Genomic DNA, 16,997 nt, shown 5'->3' with positions numbered 1-16,997 from the left:
GAAGAGTCGAGCCAGACGCGACGGGCTCCCGCTTCCTCTACCTCGTTCGAGCCAGTCTTTTCCGAGGGAGGTGAAGCGAGGTGGTGATCACATCAAAATCAAGGGAGAGGAAACAAGTCGAACAAAACTGAAAGGTGAGACTACAACGACAAGGAAGGGAGAGGCGAAAGGAAGCGTCGACCAGAACAAAATCGACGCTCGAAGTGAGAGAAGCGGAGAAGACGAATTCGAAAGGGGTAAGCTAAGAAGGTACAATAGGAAAAGAAAAGTCGAAACTTGAAAGGTAAGGACTCAAGATGAGATGCGAAAGAGTGGGAGAAAGAAAGGAGATCGTGAGACGAGACGTGCGTATAGAGGAAGATCGAAGAGCGAGAGACGGGGAAGTGTAAGGTAGAGAGATGTCCGATATGGTGCGAACATGAAATGAAGGAGTTAAATTGTAAGTTCCAAGTGAGATGAAAAGGAAAAGGAAACGAGGAAAATAAGGAGGAGACGAGAAGAAACAACGAGACGACGCGTCGATCTCACCAAACCCTCCCCCCGACCTCCGCTCCCAACCCAACATGCTCATCCACCTCCAACGTCCTCATCCCTTTCCTTCCGCCAACTCCTCCTTCTCTTCCTTGCAAGAATGCCGGCCTCTCAGGACTGGGCGTCTTCAAACTCTTCTCCTGCTCCTCCTCAACGCTCGACCCGTTCGACTCGTCCGAATGACTCCTGTACATTGAAACGGAAGTCGACGAAGGCACGGGTTTCCTCTTCACCGGCGTCGAAGGAGTTTTCCTCGCTACGACCGGAAGGGGAGGGGACGCAAGAAGAGCTCCTGAGGGACTGAGTGGGGATTGGGAAGTTCGAGAGGAGAGAGGAAGGTGGATGTGGAGGTTCTGGTGGTTGTGGTTTGCTGTGTAGGCTGATGGTTCGATGGGAAGGAAGGGGTAAGGGAGGGATCCGTCGAGGGAGGTTGGGGTGAGGGGAGTGTAGCGTCTGGTTTCGAGGGCGAAGGTCTTGGGTGTGTAGACTCCCGTGGGCGAGATGGATCCTGGGGCGTTGGTGGTTGGAGAGGTGGAGGGAGAGGGAGAGGAAGATCCGAAGCTGCCGAGGAGAGATGCTGAAGGTGTACCTCCGAAGTAGGATCTACCTCGAGCGAGGAAACCTGCTGGGAGGGTGGGAGACGACGCGTTCGAAGTTGATCCTCCTGCTCCTGCTCGTCCTTCTGGCGTCGTCGATCCTCCTGGCGAAGTAGGTCCTCCTCCAGCTCCACCATCTCCAGCATGTACTCCTATTCCAAGTCCCAATCCGAAACCCAAACCCAATCCAGAACTCTTCCGTCTCGCTCCGTAGCCCACGCTCGACCGCGTCGCTTGAGCCGCCAGCTCTTGATCTCTCGCACTCGGAGCGGAGGAGTTCCTTCCAGCCGGCCCAGGGAACGAAGCCGGAGTGTAGATTCCCGAGGAAGCTCGTCGTTTAGGGAGAGGCCCAACGGGGTTGAGGTCGGGAGAAAGGGGAGTGAAGTGTGAGACGGCGGGAGAGGGAGGAGTGACGGGTGCTGCTGAGGCGGTTGGGAACTTCCAAGTTGAAGGGGAGGAGACTGCTGAAGGAGTGGTAGGAGTAGAGTAGACGGTGTTGGAAGGGGAAGGAAGGGATGGTACCGTCCAGGCTGGGGTTGGGACGTGGTTGAGAGGGTCGTCGACTTCGAGTTCGACCTTCTCGTCGTCTTCGGCGGCCTTGACGAGGAAGACTCCGGAGTCGTTGGACATAGATTCACCTGAGGAGGATGCTGAGGAGACGAGGATGGGCGAAGGAGGACCTTTGATGGATTTGGGAGGTGGTGAAGCGAGTGAAGGGAAGGAAGAGGAAGAGGAGGAACTCGACGAGGCGCCAGTTGTTTCGGATTCGGTTGGAGGGAAGGAAGCAGATTCCTCCGTCGAAGGAGTGATCGGAACCGAGGGCGTAGGAGTGGAAGTAGGTGCTGGACGAGCTTTTGATCGAGGAGGAGGAGCGAGCGGTCTGATGGATGCTCGAGGGGAGGTGGGAGTCGAAAGGGAGGAAGGTGAGAGCGACTGTGTTTGGTCAGGAGGAGAGGTGGGAAGAGAAGAGTCAGTTTCGGTCGGGAGAAGCTGATTTTCACGGGTGATTCAAAAGATGGGAGTGAAAGAGGGTCGAGGGTATATGCCTTGACTCTGCATAGATATCTCTGGTGCGAGGGAAGCGAGCAGGACAGCCCTCTCGTTGGGCATCTCTGCTCCCTTCGACGCCTCGTCGCCTTCCTTCCCTCCCTCCTGACTTTCCTTGGAGGACCGAAACGATGAAAATCTACTCACAACTCCCTCCAAAGCTACACCCAACCCTTTGCTAGCATCCACCGACTTCGCTCTTTCCAGCGTTGTCCTCTTCTTCTGGGTATTCTCGTCGTCGTTGTTGTTTCGTTGTTGAGCTCGACCTTGCTCCTCCTCCTCCTCCTGAGACGACGACGGAAGCTGCTGCTGCTGAGATCTCGCAGGGAGGGAGACATTTCTGACCAAAGGCGAAGAGGAGACCATCCTGATCTTCTGTTGGAGGGAGGGAAGGAAGACTTAAGGTGAGACGGGGTTGGAGGAAGCTTTGGAAGCCTGAAATCATCTCGATCAAGAGGCTCTCCGTTCCATCTGCTGCGTTAGGCTGCTTTGGGTCGAGCCTTCGAGGCGTTTTTTTGGTGAGAAAATTGACGGGATGTGTATCGACTGAGGTATAGGACCTGAGTCGGATGGACCTGAGCATGAGTTGAGTTCGGCAGAAGCTCAGGGAGGAAGCAGAGCAGAGTCAAAGGTCTTTGTCTCGCGTCGGAATCAAGAGATTCGTCTCAAGTCTCAAGCTTCCCGGTTCTCTCTTGTGCTTTCGTTCCTGAGGCTGATACTGCTCTCTCTCGCCCTGCTTGGCTGAGATAAGACGGAGGCATATCGACGGATCTAGATGCTCCCAAGGTAGCTGAGCAAGACCCTCGTCGTCCGAACGCAACGCGTCGCCTCCTCTCCTTAATCTGTCCCTCGAACACAAAGACAAACAGACAAGTATATCGCACCCTCGACGAAACTCGTAGATAGAAGTCGAGAAAGGCAAAAGAGCAGCATCGAAAAAAGGCGAACGAGCGAGTCGAACCCGTCGAAAGAGAGAAACGAACCGAAGACGAGAACGAGGAACGAAAGAGCGAAAGAAGGAGAACGAGACGATAGATAGGATGATGGATGGTGTCAAGAGAGTAGCGAGGCAGGCTGGATGGTTTGTTGATGATGTAGATAGCAACTATAACACGACGGAGAAAGAGAGAAAGAAGAGCACACACAAACAAAGGAACGAAGAAACGAACGAACGAAGGAAAAACAAAAGCACGATGACTCTACTCCCTCCTCTCCCCTTCCTCGTACCCTCTCGGCACAGGAACTCCACCTCCTCCGTACCCGTAGGCTGATCCGTTCCCGTAGTGAGCAGGCGGTGGCGGAGGAGGGTAGCCTCCGACAGGACCGTAGTGACCTGGGCCGTCAGGACTGTAGGAAGGGTACTGATGTTGAGGCGGAGCGGGAGGGTAGTAGCCTCCTCCGTTCTGGCTATAGGGAGGTCCTGGGTGAGGGTGCTGCTGGTGAGGAGGAAGGTAGCCGTTGTGCTGAGGGTGAGGTTGATGTTGTTGAGCAGGAGATTGAAGGTGGGGAGGAGGGTAGCTCCCGTTGGGCTTGTAGTAAGGTTGAGCGGGAGGACCTGGATGGTAAGGTTGTTGTTGATGCTGAGAAGGGTGAGGAGGGTAGCCTGGAGGTCCGTTCTGAGCGTAGGATGGATGAGCATGGTGTCGAGGAGGGGAGTGCATTTGATGAGGAGGAGGAGGAAGGTGCAAAGGAGGACCTGGAGGAGGAGGGGAGCGACGCGACGACGAGGCATCTCCGTTCGAGATGGGAGGAGGTGGGAGAGGAGCGTTCTTCTTGGAAGTGGAGTTGGGCGTCTTGGAGCCCGCGGCAGAGCCAGATTCGGACTTTTTGGCCTTCTTCTTGACTCGAGGAGCGGCGGCGGCGTCTCCAGCGGGAGCGGCTGGTTCTTCCTCGTCGGATTCTGGCTGACCATTCTTGCCCTTCTTCTTCCGAGATCGAATCTTGCCCTGCTGCTTGGCGACGAGACGAGCGAATCGAAGACCGCACTGTGAGAAGAGAAAAGTAGTAGAAGAAGAACGAGACTGATCAGCTTCGTCTCTCCCGCTCCCTTTTTGAAACGCGTCGAAACTCGTCGTCGAAGATCGGAGAGAAAGATGAACTCACAGCGTTGCAAAGATCCTTCTGTCCACTCTCTCCCTTCCTCCACTCAGGACTATCCTTCAACCCACAGCTCGCACACTCCTTAACACCCTTCGGCGGCTTCCCTCCGTTCCTCAACTGACTCGGATCCTTCGGCACTCCCGAAGCACTCAAGCTTCCACCTCCACTCCCACCTCTCTGACTCTTCTTCGGTCGTACGAGAGGAACGCTGGGAGCCAAAGGATCTGGGCCCTTCCTCTTCTTCGTCGAAGGAGGGCTGACCGACCTCGATCCCGTCGGCGACGTCGACTCGTAACGGTCGTGGGTGTATCCGTCGGTGGGAGGAGCGGTAGGAGGATGAGCGTAAGCGTGAGGAGGCGGAGGACCGTAGCTGCTCGACGGAGGAGGATGGTGGTGAGAGTTGTAAGGGTTGTGGGCTGGAGGAGGAGGGTTGGTGGCCCAAGTCGGGTAGGCTCCGGGATGAGGAGCGTGGTGGGGAGGAGGGCCTCCTGGGCCTGGTCCGTTGGGCCATCCTGGGTGAGGAGCTTGAGGGAAGGCGGGAGGGAGCTGATGCTGAGGTTGGTGGTGGTGGATGTTGTTGAGAGATGGATCGACGTAGGAAGGAGCTCGGAGGGAGAGGCCTGCTGAAGGGTGCTGGTTTTGAGGGAGGAACTGCTGGCTGATGGTCTGGAAGCAGGCGAAGATGAGAGTTCCTGTGAAGATAAAGAACCAGAAAAGTTTCAGCACCGAGTCGAAGGAAACGAGACGAAACGAAACGACGCGACTGACCGTAAGGAATGAAGACGCTCTCGATAACTCGATAGCATCCCTCGGTCAAGAGCGTGTGCTTCGCTCTGAACCTCCTCGTACAAGTTGTCTTGACCTCAGCGAACTGACTTCCCCCCTGAGGGTTGAGAGAAATCTCCAGGAGAAGCTTCTGGAACTCCTCCTCCGCGTAGCCTCCGTCGCAGGGAGAGATGGATCGATCCGAGCCTGGGTCTCGAGGTGGAGGATGAGAGAGAAGAACCTCGTGTTCTGGACTGGCCATGAGGACTTGGAAGACTCGAGAGGGAGCTGATGAAGCGATAGGCGAAGGAAGGAAGCGAGGCGAGTAAGCAGGAGTTCGGTGAAGGAAGGAAGGGGACGGAGAAGACGCGACGAACGGAAGGCAGGTGCAACTGGAGGTTTAGCTCGAGGAACCGAATCGACTTGATCCCAGAGAAGCTTGACCATCTGAGCGAGGAACGATAAAAGAGATGAAGAGGTGAGGTGAGATGGGTCAGGAAGAGGTTCGAGACGAATACAGAAGGGCTCGAAGTTCGAGCCGAAGGGAACTCACGTCGGTCGTGATGAACGGCGTTCCGCACCAATTCGTCCACTCGCTCTTTTTGCTCTCGTCCTTATCCTGAGCTTCATCTTTATCTGTAAGGTTCGAAGATATCGAGGTCAGCACTCGAGTGCTAAGAAAGACGCGTCGAAAAAGACGGGAGGAAGACTGACCGACGATGGCGTGGAAGAAGGCGAGGATCAAGCCTTCTCCAGCAGCGTTGAGAACGAGATCGAGAGCGAGGTAGTGGTCGTCTGCGATGTAGAGATTTGCATCTCTGCTTAAAATCGAGGGCGAACGAAAGAGAGGAGGAGAGTCAGCTTCAGCGAATGCCTCGAACTCGAGTTTGTTGATTGGGCTTCGTCGTCGACCCGTCTTTTTCTAGTAAAAAAACCCCTTGCTCTCTTCTTCAAAGCCCCAACCCAGTCTCCGCTTCCAACAATGCCTTCGATGCGACCCTTCGCGACCCAACCGTCCACCTCACAGATGCAGCCTCGTCTTCAAAGAACGGCGACGAGGACGAGGAGAGAACGAAACTCACGCTGCAAACTCTGGATCCTGGCAGCCCAAAATCTCTCTAATCCTAGGTAGACGAGCGAACCGAACCCTGTAGTACGTGAGAAGAAAGAAAGGGAATCAGCTCCAACGTTCTTTCCATCGGAGGGAGGAGGACGAAAACGAGCACTCCAACTAACCTGGTGACGCTGCCGAACAAGGTCCCACTGTCTACGATTCCCTTGAGATCTGTTTTCGCTTGTTCGAGTTCCTCAGCTGTGGGTGGGCGAGAGGGAGTGGTGTGAACGAAACAGAAAGAAGGGGAGAAGTCAGGACGCGCGAAGAAGGAGAAGTTTGAGAAACGGGGGCTGAAAGGTTGAGGTCGAGGTGAGGAGAGGAAGGAGGAGAAAGGCACGAACGATGGAGGTAGCTGAAGAGCGAGGTTCCGAGCATGGAGTGATGCTGAGCTCCCATGTGGTGCTGGAGGACAGGGTCGAGGTAAAGGAACTCGAGATCGGAGGTGAGGAGAGACCTGAGGAGGAGAAAGGGAGGTAAACGAAGGATGGGGATGAGTTGTCGGATGTCTCGAAGGGAGGAACAGAGCGAGAGAAAAGAATAGCTCACCAGTCTGTCGAACGATAAGGAGAGCAGGAAGAGAGAGAGAGAAGGAAGGAGAGGAGAAGAGAGTCAGCTCAAGGAGCAGCGAAAGTTGAGCTCGAAGGTCGAGAAGAAGAGAGAGAGCAAGGTCCAGCCCTGGGGATGGTCTTCTCGACGTCGCGCCTTCTCCGAGAGAAGAGAGGGGAAGGAAGGACTTACAGCATCGAACTTTGCCTAGTTTAGGGATGTGGTCCTCCTCTCCTGCTCCTAGAACTCTTCCTACGGCTGAGAGATCGGGCTTGTCTGCGTCCCTTGAGCTCGAACTTGAAGAACGCGAGTGAGGAGGGATGTTTGGTGGAGGACGAGGGGAAGGAGGATGGGAAGGAGGAAGAGACTCTCGCTCAGCAGGACGACCGAGAGGTGGTGAAGGCGTAGTGGCTGCTTCTTGTTTAGGGAGAAGGGAAGGACGAGGAGGAGGAGGAGGGGGTGGGGATGTTGATCCCATCTTCACAGAACGAAGGATCGAGGATTGAGGCTGATCGGGGTGGGTGTTGAGAGCAGAGGAGGGGGTCTCAGGTCTTTTTTCCCTCAGGAAAGCCTCAGGCCTTGACTCGGGTCTCTAGCAAAACTTTTCCTTCTCTTCTATACCTTCTCAGAACATCCCTCTTGAGGAGTCTGCCTCGAGATATCAAAGATAAGATGTCAAACCGTTTTTGATCGATGAGAAAAATGATCGAATAACTTAAGTTCCTCCTCCCTCCCTCCCTTTCTTCCTCTCTGTAGCTCCGCCCTCCCCTGATTCTCTCCTATAGACCATGACGCTCGTTTCGACCCCTAGGAGCCTCCTTTCCTCACCTCTCCGTCCCTCCATGCTTCCTTCCTTCCAACCTCCATCCTCCTCGTCAAAATGTATGCGCGCTTCAGATCGCGTTCAAGTCGAGGATCGTCCGAACCTGTTCATCCTCCGAATTCAACTCTCCCTGTTTCCTCAACTCCTCCTCCTCCTCCAACGGCAACAGAGAACGAATTGGACGATGACCTCCTTCCTCCTCCGTCCCTTCGAGAGCGATTCCAAGCGGAAGTAGGGAGGGAAGCAGAGCGAGCAGAGGGAGTCGTCGTCCAAAGGGAGAGGAGGAGGAGTGAAGAGCTCGAGCGAAGTGGATCAGGATCAGCTTTGACCTCGAGAGGGAGGGAAGCTGGAGTGTGGGCAGATTGGGATAGGGTCAGTTCTTCCTTCTCTTTCCTTCCTTCTCAACTCTCTCTCACCTGCGAAAATCTTGCAGCAACAGAGCAAAAGAACCGAGCTAACGCTTTCCCTTTTATCCGTCTCTTCATGTTTGGTTGTTTGTTTTTTCCTCTCTCTCTCTCTCCCTTAGCAGAACTCAACTTCGTCCCTTCACTCAAGAACAGGCTCTCTCGACGAGCATACCATTCGAGGTCCTCCTTCCTTCTCCTCTCGGAAGAAATCCCACTCCCGACCTCCTCTCGCTCGAGACACGTCGGTCCCCTCTTCCCCTCTCTCAACTCGATTCGCTGCAACCACTCCCACGCCTTCGCCTCGAGACGAGTTCCATGGATTCGATCTCGCTCCTCTTTCGCCAGCCTCGCAGCTTCAGAACTCTCCACTCCCAGGAGGAGCAGGAGGAGGAGGAGAAGAGGGATCGTACGCGTTCCCTCCTCTTGAGGAGGGGGAGGAGGAAGTCGAGCAGCCAGCAAGACCGTCAAGATTTCCTTCGCAGCAGGACTCGTCCTCTCTACGACGTCATAGACGCTTCCCTGACGATACTCCGACCGAGGGAGGGGCAGGAGACGACGGAGAGACGGACTCGACGACCTCTCACGACGACGACGAAGACGAACAAGACTTCATTCCAGTCCTTCTTCCCTCCCTCCTCCAGAACCAGCACTCGACCAATCAAACCCGAGACTTCGACCAACGCTCGTCCGACCTCACAACCATCTCCGAGGAACGCTCCTCTCGCATGACTCTCTCCTCCTCGACGCGTTCGAACTCCGTCGCGGGAAGCAGCATCGCCAACACCCACCACTCGTCCGAAGGGGGTCGCTCGAGCACGTTTTCTGGAGCAGGATGGGAAGCTGGAGGTGGAGGGAGGCAGACGATGGTTAGCAGTGTGTTTGGAGGGATGACGGGGATGAGAGAGGAGCCTGAGCAGGAAGAGGAGGAGGACGCGTACGAGAGGAGGGCGGGAGGAGGAAGATCGGGAGACGCGATTTCGGAGGAGGGAGGAGACGGCTCGAAGAAACAAGAGACGATATTCTACTCTTCCAAGTCGACGTCGGATCCGTCGTCGTCGAAATCGCCTGGAGGATCGCCGGAGAAAACGAGAGACGAGTCGCCTGCGAACGGAATCACTCCCGGCCTCGAAGTCCCTGAGTTCCCCCTCCCTCCCAGCACTCGACCAAGTCTCGACGATCCATCGCTACGAGAAGACGGAGTCGCTCAACCACTGAAGAGGAAATTGTCCCCAGCCGAAGCTATCGCAGCTCAGGTTCGGGAGGACGATCTTCTTCGAGCGTCGTCTCCCATGTCGGCTCTTCCTCCTGCGACGTCCAGCGCCCCTCCTGGAGACGGAGACGGGAGGGAGTCGAGGATCCTCGATTCTCACGATGGAGCAGGATCGGGAGGGCTCGTCGGCTCTCCTGCGACGGAGGAGCCTCGTCGTCCACCAACCGTCCTCGGCGCGTCCACTCCTCCCGAACACGTCTCAACTCCTCCTCGCCCAGCCCTCCTCGTCTCGCCTCCCTCAGGCGATCGTCTCAAGGCTCATATTCGTCAAGCCTCCATCGACAGGGACCTCCCTCCTCTTCCTCCGACCGCCTCCGCTCCCAACTCGGAAACCACCATCGTCCCCTCAGCGACCCCCACTCGAACCACTCCTTCCTCAGTCCTATTCGCCTCCGCTCTCCTCACCAACTACGCCTCCAACCTCCACACCACCGCCTCTTCCCTCAACCAGCGAGCTCAGGACTTGTCTTACGCGTCGAACGAGATGCTCAAACACGGGAAACGTCTCCTCTCGTCGTCTTCCTCTTCCTCTCTTCCCTCTGGAAATAGGGAGTCTGAAGAGGAGGATCCGGTGAAAATGTTGGAGAGCAGTGCGATCTTGCATCGAGCTGGGAGGGAGATGATGGAGGAGGCGATTCGATTGAGCGGGCGAGCTCTGGAGGTTGCGGAGAGGAAGGTCAAGGAGGCGAAGCACGAGCAGGAGAAGATCAAGGAGGGATGGGAAGTGGAGAGGGCCGAGTGGAGGAGGGAGAAGGAGATCTGGGAGGGTGAAAGGAGGAAGTGGGAGGAGGAGAAGAGGAGGGAGGAGGAGGAGCCGGAGCGGAAGGCGGCGAGGAGAAGATCGCAGAGATCGTTGCCGTTTGGTTCCGTTGGAAGGAGTTTTAACGTTGGTGGACTCGATGGTAGGTTCCTTCTCTTTTCGGAGATTTTCCTGGTCTCGAGTGTCGCTCGAACGAAACTGATTGTTTTTTTACTCGTTCTTCGACGCGTCTCGTTTTTGTTTCTTTCAGTTCCCGAAGACGTCATCTCTCTCAACCTCTCCCTTCCTCCCTCTCGCCCTCATACCAAATACTACTCCGAGCAAACAACCTCAGGAGGCTCAACCTCTCCTCCTCTCACCCCAGGAGGTCCCAACTTCCTCGACTTCGCGTCCATCGTCCAAAACGACCAAACGCCCGAACGGTCCCAAAGCCTGAGTCCGAGTGCTCTGGGACTTTCTGGCACGTGGAAAAGGAGTATCAGCATGGCTGGGAAGAAGATCCGAAGGAGGATGAGCTCGGAGAGTTCTGCTGGAGGGGAAGACGAAGGCGATCAAAGACTGGGAGGAGGAGGTAGGAAGAAACTGGGGGTCGCTGGAGGAGGAGTGAGAATAAAGGGAACTGGGTTATGGGTGAAGGTAGGAGGGAGTCAGAAGGGGAGAAGGAGAGGGAGCTCGACGGGAGCTGGAGAGGGAGGGACGAGTGATTGAGAGACGGAATAGACGCGTCGCGGCTAGGGTAAAATTGCGCTCGTTCACCTTGCTTTTGGATCTGCACCTTCGGAATAGGATAACTGGTCGACTAGTTTTTCTCTCTATATACCGTTCAATTTTCCCTTTTCGAGGATCCAGCAGAGAGCGGTCGAGCCCGTCGGTACAAAGCGTTCTTCTCCCTCGCGACGGCCAGCATCCTCTTGTCGTTCGCTCTCAACGCCTTCAGACCTACCTGGGTCGGAGGATCTCCCAGGAAGTGGGTCTACACAAACCTCTCGACCCAAACTCATTACTTGGAGGATTTTGCTAGACGGGCTGAGGAAGGTGAGTCGTCTCGAATTCAATATCTGAACGGGCTTAAAAGTTGACGCTCAAGCTGACTCGATGCCCTTTCTGTTTATCGATCAGGAAAACTTACCGTTACCATCGATTCAATCCACGAGTGGGACGAGGAAGAAGTCTTCGCTGCTTATGCTTTGGTGGGAAGTGGGAACTTGGAAGGCGAAGGGTAAGGTTGTTCGAACCGGAGCTTGACGACGCGTCGGTTTCCCTTTTCTCGGTTTGCTTTCGTTGATCTTGCTGCGTCGCTAGTCTACTTTGCTTGCCCCTCCGTTACGACTGTCAGCTCTGACCAACAGCTGAAGAGAAAGAGAAGAAAGAAGATGAGAACCCGATGAAGGAAAAACGATTCCAGAAGAGAAGCTAGAACGAAGAGATCAAGAGGCAAATAGACACTGCAGAAGAAGACTACGGCGTCACGAAGGAGAGAGAAGACGAAAAAAGAGCAAAGAAAAGACTAAGAAAGACCTAAGACGAACCCACGAAACGAATGAACGAAGCTACATGCTCCCCAGCTCGAGCTTCTTCAACAAGCTCCTCAAGTTCTTCCCATCCTTCATGCACTTCTCTGCCACCCACTGGGCCATCTCCTTCCGAATCGTAGAGAGATCATCGCAGATGGGGAGGTTTCCTTCGCTCGAAGTCGAAGCGAGACGAGGGTTGAGGAGGAGGTCGAAGAGACGAGTCCAGAGATCGGTTTGCCAGTACTACACGAAGAAAGCGAAGAGGGAAGAATTAGGCTCGACGAACGAAAGAGGGGAAAGACAACGGGAAGAAGGAAAGAAGGAGACGAACGCGTTTAAGAGGAGTTGCGATCTTGTATCGCTTGGTGTTGACTCCAGGTGGAGAAGGAGCGGCGGTGGTCTCGATGTACTTGCCTGTGGGATGAGAAAGAACAACATCAGCTCAATCTCAAAGGAAAGAAAGAGACAAAGGGAAGAGAGACTCACCGAAGAGCATGCAGTAAAACACGCTCGCCAGCCCGAAGTAATCCGTCTGATAGCTCCACGGCCTGGCCTCCCTCATCTCCACACAATCCCTCTGATCCACCTCCCACTCGGCCACGAAGGTCTGCCCCTCAGGGTACAGACTCATGTCGATGCTCTTCCCGAAATCAATCATCCTCACTCCCTTCGACGCCCACCCTCCTCCTCCCTCTCCGTCGTACTGACTCGTCCACCCACCCTTCACGCTCGAAGGCACCTCGTCCAGCCTCACGAGACAGTTGTCGATCTTGAGATCTCCGTGGATGATTTCGGCCCGATGAAGGGCTTCGACGACCTTGAGGAGTTCGACGGCGAAGAAGAAGCAAACGAGTTCGTCCATTCCTCCTTGACCTCCTGTGACGGCTGCTGGAGAGGCGATTCCGAGTTTGGCTGCTGAGTTGACGGCATCGAGGAGGGTTCCTTGGGAGGAGTACGAGAGAACGAGATAGGATTCGTCGGCGAAGGCGTAGAGACCTTTGGAGGAGATGATGGAGGAGCGAAGGGAGGGAGGTTGAAGTCGTTTGTGAACTCGATCGAGGACGAGTCCTTCCCAGATTCCGGAGGGCTTCTCGACCTTGAGAGCGACGAGGTGAGAGGGTCCGTCTTCTTCGTCGTCTTCATCGTCGTCGTCGTCTTCATCTCGAGTGGTATCTCCAGCAGCAGCGGCGGCAGCAGAGAGATCCTTTGCGAGGAAGACGGCTCCGAACCCTCCCTCTCCGATCTTCTCCTTCACCTCGAAGATGTCCCCAGCAAGATCGATCTCTCCGAAGATCGTCTCGTCCTTCCCAACTCCACTCTTGCTGCTTCCAGTGCTCCCTCGTCGAGCCTTCTTGGCGGCAAGCTTCTGAAGCCCGTCGAGTCGGTTGACGGTCGTCGAGCTGAGGTCCTTGAATCCAGGAAGGGAAGCGAGAGGAGGATCGAGGGAGGCGATGAGCGAGTTCATGATGTCGGGATCCATGGGGTTGCAAGGGTTGGGAACTCCCGAGAACTTGGGTCGCGGAACGATGGGAGAGGACGCGATGGCTTTGGCGACGGAGGGTCGAACGGGAGATTGGAGAGCGGCTGGAGGGAGAGGTTGGAGAGTTTGGAAGAGTTGAGAGGAGATGGCTGAAGCGGGAGGAGGAGTGGAGGGTTGGGGAGTGGCCGGGGAGGATGTTTGAGGAGGAGAGGAAGGCGTGGGTGCTGCTGGAACGGGAGGCGAGGGAGCGACGACTTCTTCCTCCTTCTCCGACGCGACGGGGATTTCCTCCGTAACGTTGAGGGATCCTGTCCTATCGAGATCGACGATCTGCACCGTGTCCATCCTTCCGGTGTTTCCAGTGAATCCCTCGATGGTGTATCCGTCCGAGAGAGCGAAAGGTCCAGTGTGGTTTCCTGATCGATCGAACGAATCGAACTCGGATCCTGGCGTCTCCTCCCTCAACGACCTGTCTCCTCCACCGACTCGTTCTCCTCCTCCGGGGAAGAGAAGGTCCTTCGCCACCTCTCCTGAGACGACCTCCTCTGCCTCTGCCTCGTCGTCGACAACGAACGCCTGATCTCCAACCTCCTCCCCCTCTTCGTCTTCCTCTTCCTCCTCGAGGATCCCAACCCTTCCACCCATCGAACTAGCTCCCATCGAGCTTCTGGCGGTCATTCCACCCATCGACGACCTCCCTCCAGCGTGGGAGTACTCTCCCGTCCTCTCGGTGATGGGAGTCATCAACTCGAACCCTCCGACGCGTCCGTCCCAAACTCCTCGGTTCGATCGGTAGCTGGCATCGTCGCTCTCGTCGTCCTGCTGCTGTTGATGATCGTACTCCTCCTCGTCCTCCTCGGTGACGTGCTGAGCGACGACTCCGAGTCCTCGTCGGAAAGGCTGCTTCGACTCGGGCATGGGAGTCGCGAAACTCTCCCGGACAGGGACGTTCTTGTTCTCCGAGTTCTCGTCCCTGAAGACCGACGTCGACGACGAAGCTGCCGGTGGTGCTGAGGGCTCGTCGGAGAAGATCTCGAAGGTGGGTTTCCTCGTCGAGAGCGGCGTCCTAGCGGGGGTCTTGGTCGCTGCCCCTGGAGTCCTCGAAGGGACGTCGTTCTCGTCCCTGAATACGGGTGCTGGCGACGGCTGCTGCTGAATAGTTCGAGGAGCTGCTGGAGGAGTGTTCTGATCGGTGAAGACGTCGTCTCCCTCTTGAATCGTTGAACCTGCGAGGGCCGAAGGAGGGTGAGAGAAGAGAGGAGGAGGTCGACTGGCGTGGATAGCTCCTTGAGCTGGTGTAGGGGTAGGAGGGATGAACCCTTGCTCCGGAGCCATCATTTGAACGCTTCCGTTGCTTCCTTGGATGAAGGAGTCCTCCTCGTCGTCCTCATCCGATTCGTCTGAGTCCTCCTCGTCCGAGTCGTCTCCCGCTCCGGCGTTGTACATGTCCAGGACGTCAGCTAGAGCGGCTTTGGTGTTGACCGTTGGGGAAGGACGAGTTCGAGCTTTGGGAGTCGGGTTGGAGGGGACTTTCGGAGTGAGAGAGGTGGAAGCGGAGGAGGGAGTTGGGTTGGAGGAGACGGACGAGGCGAGAGATTTGGGCGTGGGAGCGACGAAGACGGGTTGGTGTTCTTGGGGAGAAGGTGCTTTCGGTGTTGGAAGAGAGGGAGTAGGTTGAGGAGCGGCGGCGGCTGGGGAGTTGGCGAAGATGGAGGGAGTTTGAGGAGGAGCGATGGGAGACGAGGACGAAGGAGCGTCCTGGAAGATGGAGATAGGCGAGGATCCGATGGTTTGGACCTTCTTCGAGGGAGGGTCGGTGTCTACAAGAAAACGAGGAGAGAGAAAGGAGATGAAACGGAGTCAGTTCGACGCGTCTCTCTCGAGTCTAAGCAACCGAAACCAACGAAGACGCGACTCACCCATTCCCGCCCAGATATCTTTCCCACCGAGCTCGATTCCGATACTCCTAGCCCTGCATTCCTCGAAACTCCACTCCTTCCCTTTCCTGAACACCATATCCCACTTGAACCTCCTCAGTTCAGGCTGTCCGTTCTTCGCAATGGGCGGCGTCGAATCCGGGACCTGCCACTTGGTAGGCTGGACCAATCCATTCGGGTTCTCCGCTGGAGGAGGAACTCGGCTAGCCTTCTTCCGAGGTTGCGCTGGAGGTTGGGAGGTCGAGGTACCGAAGGGTTGAGGAGGGTGAGCGGAAGAGGACGAGGAGGAAGAGGAGAGGGCTTGGGATTGGGAGTGAGAGTGGGTTCGAAGAGGTATGACGAGGTCTCGCATGTTGACGAGAGGATCTTGCACGATGAGCTCCCATTGGGACAGAGTGTTGGATCGAGTGAAGACGTCCTCGACGGCGTGGGCTGAGGAAGGAGTGGTCGACGCGGTCTGGGAAGTAGCAGAGGGGTAGAGAGGTCAGCAAGCGTGCACCCTCCGAGGCGGATTTACACGAAAACAGCCTGCGGGTCGATCTACAGAATCATGGGCCAGCCAGATAGGGGCAGAGGCAGAAGGAAGAAAGAGAAGCTCACCTCGTCTCGGAACACCTCCAACTTCGGCGTCCTGGGAACGACTCCTCGTCCCTGAGGCAACACCTCCGCCTTCCCAAAGCTACTAGCCTCCCTCTCGTTCTCCTTCCTGACCGCATCCCTCGTTCCAAACTCCCCTTCCCACTTCTTCTCCTCCTCCGGCTCCTCTCCATCGACGAAGATCGCCAGCCCACCTCGTTTCCCGTTGTTGGCCTTGGGAGTAGCCGTCGAGAGGGAAGTTCCAGCAGCGGTAGTCGATAGGGTACTGAGAGTAGTGCGAGATGGTCGAGTCGAAGACGTGGAAGTGGAGGGAAGGGAGGAAGGGTCGGGGAGGGCGGCAGGAGTGAGCATTCGGACCTGGAAGGCTTTGTATCGTTGAAGGAGTCGTTCGAGAGGTTTGGCTTTTCGGTTGATTCCGAGGCGGTAGGCTGCATCTGCTTCGGGGCGTCTGTAAGGGGTGCAACGAAGCGAACGGAGAGGAAAGGAGAGGGAGGAATGAGAGAGGGAAGGAAACAACAAAGGTCAGCTCTGCGCTCGTCTGGAATCCCCTTCTTCTTCCAAAAAAACACACCTTCCCAGCCCTTCCAACACTACAGCATGCTCCTCGTAGAGCAAGGCCCAATCCGTTCCTATCTGCTTCGCCTCCAAGAAGTCAAAGACCTCCGTCTTCCTATCGATCAAACGAGAGTAGTGAATCCAGATGCGAATGTACCGAACGTCTTGAGCCCAGAGGTCTCCTTCGGCGAGGAGGGTACGAGTGCATCGTTCGAGGAGAGGGATGAGGATGGAGGATTGGGTGGAGCCCGAGGGAGCGACTTCTCGGATGTGTTTGATGTATCTATACCGAAAACGAACGAGCAAAAAGGAAGGAAAGAAGGAGGAGAAAGGGTCAGCTCTTCCTTTCCCTTCCCTCTTCCTTCAGCCCATCCCCCTTCCCGCTCTGCCTTCAACCTGAAACTGACCTCTCGAACACATCCAACGGATCACTCTCCATCTCATCTCCCATCCCAGCTCCTCCGGCGAGTTCCAACTTCCTTCTCTCCTCGCAAAGGACGAGTTCCTGTTCGAACTTTGCCTGAGCTTCCTTGAGGTCCTTCTCCTGCTGTTTGGGACGTTGAGCAAAGATCGCAGAGAGAGCGTGGGCGGATCGACCGGTAGATAAAGGTTGGATGTTCTCCTTCTGACCTTCGAGGGCTGAGAAGTCGGTGATGGGAGTGGCGGGGGGAGGTCCTTCGAGAGCAGGGCGAGAGGAGGGTCGACCGGGAGTGGCCATCCTTGGAAGGGAAGAGAGAGTGGTTTGTTGAGTTAGCCCCGAGCTGTAGAAACTGCTGCGGAGAAGAAGAGGAAGGGGGTGATATTGGGGTCTTGAGGTGGGGAGGAGGGACGGGAAGGAGAAGGGAAGGGAGAGAGGATGGTCGAGGTTTGGAGAATGAAAACAAGAGAGGCGCGTCTCTCCTTCCTTCTTCTTTTCGAGTCGCTTGACGACGCTTCGAAGGACCTTGACAACGAT

General features: G+C 56.0%; 5 protein-coding genes across 5 annotated transcripts; 2 read left to right on the top strand and 3 right to left on the bottom strand.

Annotated features, from left to right (window-relative positions):
* Window positions 1-75: 75 nt before the first annotated feature.
* BDY24DRAFT_377022 (uncharacterized protein) lies at window positions 76-2,599 on the bottom strand. Its single transcript, XM_076638726.1, has 2 exons — window positions 2,322-2,599; window positions 76-2,060 (listed from the first exon to the last, which is right to left on the bottom strand). Exons 1-2 carry the CDS (start codon window positions 2,538-2,540, stop codon window positions 525-527), a joined length of 1,755 nt encoding a protein of 584 aa, XP_076500358.1. The 5' UTR covers window positions 2,541-2,599; the 3' UTR covers window positions 76-524.
* A 2,357-nt stretch (window positions 2,600-4,956) lies between these two features.
* BDY24DRAFT_162440 (uncharacterized protein) lies at window positions 4,957-7,328 on the bottom strand. The gene is made up of 9 exons (XM_076636181.1): window positions 6,892-7,328; window positions 6,700-6,703; window positions 6,495-6,607; window positions 6,276-6,351; window positions 6,122-6,187; window positions 5,754-5,860; window positions 5,593-5,675; window positions 5,043-5,486; window positions 4,957-4,966 (listed from the first exon to the last, which is right to left on the bottom strand). The coding sequence occupies exons 1-8, from the start codon at window positions 7,175-7,177 to the stop codon at window positions 5,088-5,090; spliced, it is 1,134 nt and encodes a 377-aa protein (XP_076500357.1). The 5' UTR covers window positions 7,178-7,328; the 3' UTR covers window positions 4,957-4,966; window positions 5,043-5,087.
* Window positions 7,329-7,459: 131 nt separating this feature from the next.
* On the top strand, window positions 7,460-8,391 carry BDY24DRAFT_162418 (uncharacterized protein). The gene has a single exon (XM_076636180.1). The coding sequence runs from the start codon at window positions 7,580-7,582 to the stop codon at window positions 8,354-8,356; it is 777 nt and encodes a 258-aa protein (XP_076500356.1). The 5' UTR covers window positions 7,460-7,579; the 3' UTR covers window positions 8,357-8,391.
* A 527-nt stretch (window positions 8,392-8,918) lies between these two features.
* On the top strand, window positions 8,919-10,715 carry BDY24DRAFT_432904 (uncharacterized protein). The gene is made up of 2 exons (XM_076644099.1): window positions 8,919-10,085; window positions 10,210-10,715. Exons 1-2 carry the CDS (start codon window positions 9,219-9,221, stop codon window positions 10,393-10,395), a joined length of 1,053 nt encoding a protein of 350 aa, XP_076500355.1. The 5' UTR covers window positions 8,919-9,218; the 3' UTR covers window positions 10,396-10,715.
* A 620-nt stretch (window positions 10,716-11,335) lies between these two features.
* BDY24DRAFT_377011 (uncharacterized protein) lies at window positions 11,336-16,996 on the bottom strand. The gene is made up of 7 exons (XM_076638725.1): window positions 16,450-16,996; window positions 16,059-16,325; window positions 15,491-15,935; window positions 14,873-15,347; window positions 11,960-14,773; window positions 11,805-11,887; window positions 11,336-11,716 (listed from the first exon to the last, which is right to left on the bottom strand). The coding sequence occupies exons 1-7, from the start codon at window positions 16,758-16,760 to the stop codon at window positions 11,510-11,512; spliced, it is 4,602 nt and encodes a 1,533-aa protein (XP_076500354.1). The 5' UTR covers window positions 16,761-16,996; the 3' UTR covers window positions 11,336-11,509.
* Between the last annotated feature and the right edge of the window lies 1 nt (window position 16,997).

Source organism: Mrakia frigida (assembly GCF_051309035.1).
Source record: "Mrakia frigida strain ATCC 22029 unplaced genomic scaffold BDY24scaffold_3, whole genome shotgun sequence".
NCBI classification, from domain to species: domain Eukaryota; kingdom Fungi; phylum Basidiomycota; class Tremellomycetes; order Cystofilobasidiales; family Mrakiaceae; genus Mrakia; species Mrakia frigida.
Note: the sequence above shows the minus strand (reverse complement) of the source record. Positions and strands in the feature narration are given on the sequence as shown.

What these genes read in the sequence shown, in the direction of transcription:
- BDY24DRAFT_377022 (XM_076638726.1), bottom strand. Translation starts at nt 2,540, where the DNA reads ATGGTCTCCTCTTCGCCTTTGGTCAGAAATGTCTCCCTCCCTGCGAGA. An exon ending in GTGTAGCTTTGGAGGGAGTT is followed by an intron (nt 2,061 to 2,321) that starts GTGAGTAGATTT and finishes GACCAAACACAG; the next exon opens with TCGCTCTCACCTTCCTCCCT.
- BDY24DRAFT_162440 (XM_076636181.1), bottom strand. Translation starts at nt 7,177, where the DNA reads ATGGGATCAACATCCCCACCCCCTCCTCCTCCTCCTCGTCCTTCCCTT. An exon ending in GCTCTTCAGCTACCTCCATC is followed by an intron (nt 6,352 to 6,494) that starts GTTCGTGCCTTT and finishes GCCCACCCACAG; the next exon opens with CTGAGGAACTCGAACAAGCG. An exon ending in CGCCGTTCATCACGACCGAC is followed by an intron (nt 5,487 to 5,592) that starts GTGAGTTCCCTT and finishes TTCCTCGCTCAG; the next exon opens with ATGGTCAAGCTTCTCTGGGA.
- BDY24DRAFT_162418 (XM_076636180.1), top strand. Translation starts at nt 7,580, where the DNA reads ATGTATGCGCGCTTCAGATCGCGTTCAAGTCGAGGATCGTCCGAACCT.
- BDY24DRAFT_432904 (XM_076644099.1), top strand. Translation starts at nt 9,219, where the DNA reads ATGTCGGCTCTTCCTCCTGCGACGTCCAGCGCCCCTCCTGGAGACGGA. An exon ending in CCGTTGGAAGGAGTTTTAAC is followed by an intron (nt 10,086 to 10,209) that starts GTTGGTGGACTC and finishes TGTTTCTTTCAG; the next exon opens with TTCCCGAAGACGTCATCTCT.
- BDY24DRAFT_377011 (XM_076638725.1), bottom strand. Translation starts at nt 16,760, where the DNA reads ATGGCCACTCCCGGTCGACCCTCCTCTCGCCCTGCTCTCGAAGGACCT. An exon ending in GTGTTGGAAGGGCTGGGAAG is followed by an intron (nt 15,936 to 16,058) that starts GTGTGTTTTTTT and finishes CACCCCTTACAG; the next exon opens with ACGCCCCGAAGCAGATGCAG. An exon ending in TCGCAACTCCTCTTAAACGC is followed by an intron (nt 11,717 to 11,804) that starts GTTCGTCTCCTT and finishes TTCTTCGTGTAG; the next exon opens with TACTGGCAAACCGATCTCTG.